General features: G+C 43.1%; 1 protein-coding gene across 2 annotated transcripts in view; it reads right to left on the minus strand.

The window, feature by feature from the left end:
* LOC306914488 (disks large homolog 4-like) overlaps window positions 1–6,082 on the minus strand; it is a 28,811-nt gene extending 22,729 nt beyond the window's left edge. For both annotated transcript variants that reach the window (XM_079491531.1, XM_079491530.1), the window contains exons 1-2: window positions 5,953–6,082; window positions 5,390–5,497 (exon numbers count right to left, since the gene is read on the minus strand). In XM_079491531.1, the coding sequence (XP_079347657.1) occupies window positions 5,390–5,497; window positions 5,953–6,000 (156 nt within the window). In that variant the 5' untranslated portion in view covers window positions 6,001–6,082. The remainder of the gene's footprint in view (window positions 1–5,389; window positions 5,498–5,952) is intronic.
* Between the last annotated feature and the right edge of the window lie 1,409 nt (window positions 6,083–7,491).

Raw genomic sequence — 7,491 nt, forward strand, 5'->3', positions numbered from 1 at the left:
GATTGCAATGGGAAGTTCATTCCATAGTTTTGGCGCCAGAAGGGAGAATTTGGAACGTGTGGAGCGCTGTCCAGGGTGTTTTAGAGAAGGGAGAAGAGTCTGGGACGTGTGGAGCGCTGTCCAGGGTGTTTTAGAGAAGGGAGAAGAGTCTTGGATGTGTGGAGCGTTGTCCCATCTATTTTACTAAAGTTTCTGCCAGCCGCCCTGTGTTGGCTGATCTGAGTGAGCTGGGGGTGGGGTTGGATCAGGCAGACCGTGACTGTTTAGCCCGACGTACTAACAGCCCGACAGGCATTAGTCCGACACCCTATACCAGAAACCCTAACCTGACCCTAACCTCACAGGGAAGCCACAGGTGAGTCTTAACCAGCCAATGTGTCTTAACCGGCAACGCATGTGACCGGGACGAAGTCATTGGATTCTTTTCCATTTTCGTTTTTTTTCATGTCATTTTTAAAGATATATTTTTTTTGCGGCTTACGCCTTTTATTGGTTTTTGAAGGGACAGACCATAGATATTAAGAAATAGATGCCTCATTTGCCGTTGCAGTTCATTGGAGCGACGTGTATCGCAATGAAGGCGGAAGTGCAGTGCTGAAGGCTTTTTTTTTTTTTTTTAAACAAATCTTTATAACAGTCATGACAATATACATTACAATACAAAACAAGACAAACAAACAAACAAACACAAACAACAAAGTTATTAACAATACAACATCAGAGCCAGGGGGGATTAGATTACTAACAGAAAACATTAAAGAGTGAACACAAAGCAACAGTTCTCCGCAGCTTTCTTATTTAGAAGTGCTGAAGGCATTTGCTGAAGGCGACTGCGTCACTGCCTAAGTGACGTCACTCATGTGACTCCTCCATGTCTCTCGCTGTCACTCAAGTGACTACTGGCCAATCACAGCGCGTATTTTCCGGGACTTATGTTACGCACGCGGAAGCTTGACAAGCTTCCGCTTTGCTTCCGCTATTCTTCGCAAGGAATGTCGGGAAAATAGTGCCTTCAATTTTGACACACGCCTCAGAGCCGGAAGGGGCGTCTATGTATATATGTCTATGGGACAGACAGTAGGCTGACAGGAAACGGGAGAGAGATGGGGGAAGACATGCAGTAAAGGCCGTGTCGGGCTCGGGAGTCGAACCCGCGGCACACTGCGACTGGATTACCAGTCGGGTGCCCAGACGGTTACGCCACCGCCTGGGCCCATTTTTACATTTTTAAAGCACAGCTCAAGACCCACTTCTACACCCTTGCTTTTAATTGATCTTTTATTTTTTTTGTTATTCATGTCCTCACTGTATTGCATTACTGCTCTTGTTTTTTAATGTTTATGCCTTGCTTTTCTTTTCTTTTTTTTCTCCATTGCTCTGTAAAGCACTTTGAGCTGCATTTCATGTCATGAAAGGTGCTATACAAATAAAGTTTTATTATTATTATTATTATTATATGAAAGCAGGGAATCATAGCTTCAAATTGACATATTGGTTGTACAGTTTGACCCACCAGTTTGCCTTGCAGAAAACAGCGAGTTGAGAAAACAGGCTTGAAAGGTTCACTTCTGTGGACTCTAACATTACACCTAGCTACATGTTTAAGCATGTATTTCATATTTATATCGATTTCAACTCTGACATTTATTTCAGACATGCTCTAGTATGTGAAGAGTCTGCCTGTGCTATTAACTCATTTTGGATAAAAATTTTTTTGTGAAAAGCAGCCCCTCAAGTCAAATCTGGTCACGCATGTCGGATGAGTCTTAACCAGCCACACATGTGTCGGACTGTTGCATGTCGGACTGAGATTACATATATTTGGGCTGTATTCTTGACACCAAGCTGACAGGTGAAAGCATGGCAACAACCGCTCACCCAAACACATATCTCTGTTTTTACTAAAACTGTCAACATGACGTCACTGAGCCGTAGTGATAAGAGACTCACCACTCACCCCAACACATCTCTGTTTTTACTAAAACTGTCAACATGACGTCACTGAGCTGCGGTGATAAAGCGACTCACCGCTCGGCTCACCCCAACACATTTCTCTGTTTTTATTAAAACTACAGTCCATATATAGTCACGTTATATAATAGGATTATTGTTTTATTTTTCAGCGTTCTCCCAGCAGCAACTTAAAGGGATAGTTCAGATTTTTTTAACTTAAGTTGTATGAAATACTTCCCATTAATATAGTGGTTGCAACTGTATTAATTGATTGCCCGAGTCCCGTGGTGGGAGTTGTGCTCTGGTTTTGGTCAATATTAAGTAGTTCCGGTCATTTTGTGGGGGGCACTGGGGCCACGCAGTAAAAGTAGATGAATCCACAAAACGAACGTAATTTGTATTGTTGACCTATTTCTAAAATATTAGCGAGACTTTCGTTCAACTTTGACCCCTCTATCACATGGAACTATTTTTTGGGCGTAGTGATATGGACACAAAAACATAGTTCTGTGTGATAGAGGGGTAAAAAAAGAACGAAAGTTGCACTAATATTTTAGAAATAGGTCAACAATACAAATGACGTTAGTTTTGTGGATTAATTTACTTTTACTGCGTGGCCCCCAGTGCCCCCCACAAAATGACCGGAACTACTTAATATTGACCAAAACCAGAGCAGAACTCCCACCACGGGACTCGGGCAATCAATTAATACAGTTGCAACCACTATATTAATGGGAAGTATTTCATACAACTTAAGTTCAAAAAATCTGAACTATCCCTTTAAGCATATATGGACGTATGTTTGCCTTCCTCAGCGTAAATCTAAACAATAATGGCGTTGGTGCCACGCAACTTGAGCTCCCTCTAAGTTAGTGTTCAACACTTTTATCACTATAACCTTTGGTTTTAAAAACGCTCACACAAGTCCTTCGCTTGCCCCTCAAAAGCACTGTCGGTACTACAAATTAGTTCTGTTCTAAGCAATTGACTATAAGGTAAACGCCTCTTTAACCCTGAAGGATGATAACTTGTTAACTTTTTTCTGTCAGATTGTTTTCTATAAACACAGGTCGACATCTTCTCTCTGTATTAAAACATCCAAAAACGAGACAGACTACTGTACTCGATACTCCAGAGTAAAGGATATAGAAGGCATTCTAGTATTGACATAGTTTTTGAACTCACCCAATTGCTCTGCTGACCCAGAAAAAAATAAAAAACACGTCATCGATAAACTCCAAGGAGTAACCTTGGCACTGTAAATAATTTAGTTTTCAAAAAATGTCAAATTGAAAGTAATTCTTGCTCAACACAAGCTGTGTCATGTCAACTAGAAAATCAATAGGGGGAGTCTGCACCTCTCTCTGATTCAAGAAACTAGACCTGTACCGGCCACCGGCCTACTTGGGAACGGTGCAACTTGGGAACCTAATGATATACGTTGTCATAGCACCCGTTTTAACCGTCAGCCGGTGTCCCACATGGAGATCTGTGTGCCGCCTTTGTGTGAAGACTGCAAACTGAAAAGTGTACTTGACAATCAATTCGGCCCACTGGCAGAGCCTGATTGGTTGAGCCTCAATTGGCTGAGAGGCAGAGGCTGGAAATTGCACAGGTGAAAGGAGTTGGCCTCATTAGGCCCACTGGCAGAGCCTGACCAGAGCCTTTTGTGGTGGTTCTGGAGAACCGTGGGTCCGACCGACTCGATACCTTGGCACTGCACGCCCTGTGGGGGTGTGGAATGCGTGTGTCGAATGTGAAGTCGGTGGGTCAAACGGTTCTCGAGTTACGTGCATTACAACCGTAGACACACGTACGCACACACGTTCGCAGAGACGTGGCACATTTATAGTAGGGTAAACCAAGGGGCACGTTTGTATATAAACTAGTAGCATCCATAGTACACATAAAATCAGAGCTCACTGTGTCCTGCACAGCATCTAATCCATTTAAAAAGTCTGCAGTGACTTTAACAAAAGACAGAAGGTTGGATACCTGTTGGATCTGTAAATCAATATATTTAGAGTGACATAGGCTCAGTCAAAGACTGAGTTCCCGCTGCCACCCTTAGATCTCCATATATGGAGCTGACCTATTCTGACATTCCATATGTTGATCTGACCTCATCAAACCCTGTACACTCAAGACAAGACACGCTCCATATATGGCCAGACCTCATCAAACCCTGTATACTCAAGACACTGCCCCCACTGCCACCCTTAGATCTCCATATATGGAGCTGACCTATTCTGACATTCCATATGTTGATCTGACCTCATCAAACCCTGTACACTCAAGACATGTTCCATATATGGCCAGTACATAATTCATTCAATATGTTGAGCTGACCGCCCATGCCAAAGCGCCAGCGCTCGCCCAGCAGTCTGCCGTCACCCAGGCGGATGCGAGCACGCGACCTTGAGGTCGCTTCTCGCCCTCATAGCGTCTTACTGGTACTATAACTACAACATGACGTCACTGTGTTATGTAACGTAGATAGCATTTCATGTAGACAGCACTGTATATACACATATAGTTTCATTATATAGATATTCCACTGTTAGGTTCTTAGCTTACGTATGATTCATGATGACTATTTGTTATGTATATGATGCATTACCATGTTTTTGTTCTTGCTTACTGTAAATTGCTCTGGATTATTGCCTAAATTGTAATTGTAAATTGTCACTGAGCCACGGTGATAAGCGACTCACCGCTCACCCAAACACACTCTCTGTTTTTACTAACCAGAAACGGTGGTCACCTTACCACCTAAAACTGGAGTAGCCTATAGGCACATCCATGCTGCCCCCCCCCCCCCTCTCTCTGGGAAGAAGAGGAATTCTTCTGCACAGTTTAGGGAGACCAGGCAGACCGTGGCATTTCTCTCATGTCCACCAGAGGGAGCCAGAAAGCCCTTGCTCGGGTGTTGGCCTACAGACTCAATCCCATCAGACCATGGACATGATCATCACTACTCGACCAACTGCAAGCAAACAAAATCTATCATTTCACACTTCATAGCCCCCATTGTTTCTTCGGGAACATTGCTTTCTAGTTATACATGGCCCTCTGGAGTGAGTGTGCAAATATACAATTTACAATTTAGGCATTTAGCAGACGCTCTTAATCCAGAGCGATTTACAGTAAGCAAGAACAAAAACATGGTAATACATCATATACATAAAGGAAGTCATCATGAATCATACGTAAGCTAAGAACCTAACAGTGGAATATCTATTCGATATAATTAAACTATGCGTATATGTTAGCAGGCTCGTCAGCCTGACGAAGGCTCCAGGGGGCAAAGAGCAAGTCATGTCTCCCCTCAAAAGAGAAGAAGGGAGGGGAGAAGATGGCAGCAGAGCCCAGAGGGCAGAGAAAGGAATGGTGTGTGTGTGTGTGTGTGTGTGTGTGTGTGTGTGCATGCGCGTACCGTGACAGGGAGTATGTGCGTCGTCGTCAGCTCTCCACTGCGTGCGTGGGTCATGTGACCTGGGCTGAGGTCGAGGGGAGGAGTCTCATCATCCTGGTACCGATACTTCTACAGACAGACAGACAGACCATCAGTTACTAATATACAAGAGGCGGGGGTGCATGGCGCTTCTATAGAAGAACAGTCTCATGTCATGGTGAAAATAAGCATAATACAGCATCGGACACACTATGGGTCCAAAGACCCACCCGGATCGGATCAAGTATACATATTCCGGATCAGATCTCATTTTAATTGGCTCCGTTTCGGACCGGATCCAATCCTTCTCGGGGCCGTTTCGGGCCGTGCTCTGTAAATTTGAGGACCCCCTCTAAAATGAGTCGGACATGTGCTGCTCCTGTGCTTGCAGTTATGGTTAGGTTAGGATTTGAGGTATAGGTCAGTCCCACGAGGTCGTGATGATTTGTTATTGAGCTCCTTCACAATATGAGACAGGTGTTGGACCGAAGTGCAGAAACACACAGGAAGGCAGGCAGATTAAGTTTAAATGAAGATGTATTTACCAACACAGTGCACACAGGACATAGGCCTACATGGGCTGGACACGCCATAACATAAACTATACACTAGCAGGGAACACAAGGAACTGAGGGTTTAAGTAGACACAGGGATAACAATACACAGGTGAACAGAACTAACAATCAACACTGGAATAGGCTGGGAGACTAAGAGGACACAGGTGGAGAAAACTAGTAATCACAGGGAGGTGAGACAACACAGGAAACAGTAACTAGGGAAAACAGGAAACACTAGGACATGACTACATAATAAAAGTATACAACAGACAGATATCGTGACACTCCTACAACGTTCCTAAAAACGCTCCTAAAAATGTTCTGTATGATCACCTCGATCTGAGCTTCAATTCCAATAAAAACTCAGCTAAAGATCGTCGCTAAAGATAGTCGGGACGGAGGAAAATAATCAATGACGTCACCACCGCGGTTACCTGGCAACAGAGACGCCAAGAGCCGGTAAATAAATCATAATTAAGCATTATTAACTAAGGGGTTGTTCAATGTCATCCTAGGCGATCTGTGACTAATACTGACTATAAAAATCACACCTGTGTGAAATTTTGTGACGCTCTTGTGTCGACTCATCGTACAACAATTATTTATGTTAGCGGACATTTGACATAAGGTACATAATTATGGTGGTCCCTTATTGCTTAGCCGATTTGCTCGTTTACATATGACGTACGTTTTCCCTTCAATGTCAATGGCGTTTAATGTTTTGATGTTTAATTTACGTCATGTTTAGTGGAATTATCAGCTCTTATCATCATACATCATCATGCATCATCTCATACCTACTGGCCAATCAGAATGCCTGTTGCCTGTGATTGTTTCGCTGATTTGCTCGTTTGACGTACATTTTCCCTTCAACGTCAATGTTTTGATGTTTAATGTACGTCATATTTAGCGGAATTCTGACGTCATTTCTCCGTTCATTGTCAATGGCAAATCTTGAGACGTGAGGGGACAATAGCTGTTTATAGAGGGGATAGCGGCGCCCCTTAAAAATAGCTCGTCCAATGTTTTTAACACTTTGATTGCTACAAGATCTCGGCAGGCCTATTTGGATGTTGCTACCGTTTAACATTGCACAAAGGCCTTGTTCGGGGGCCCACAGCAAAATGTTCTCTTATAGCGAGAATCACACGCATACATCAAAAGAAAGCTGAACTTGTCCACTTCAATTAAAAAAATACATTTTGATTTTACCATGTTCCATTCTGGAGATATTGACCTTTTTGCAACACCTGCATTTGCCTGGAAGTGGTTATCTTGAACAGCGAGCAGAGTTATGGATGGTTTAAAGTCAGAGACATTGACAGGCAGATATACAATTGAACCCAATAAATATCCTATACATCCTATACACCGAATGAAAGCCCTGAATGTGTACTTTTACGAGGAAAAGAGTAAACATTGATCCCATGTACAGTTAGACAGTAATTGGTTATTGAATGCAGCTTGTGCCCACCAGATAACTTCAGAGAAGACATGGACGTGAACTCCTCAATATTCACAAAATAA

The sequence above is a fragment of the Electrona antarctica genome (assembly GCF_951216825.1).
Source record: "Electrona antarctica genome assembly, chromosome: 21".
In the NCBI taxonomy this organism is placed as follows: domain Eukaryota; kingdom Metazoa; phylum Chordata; class Actinopteri; order Myctophiformes; family Myctophidae; genus Electrona; species Electrona antarctica.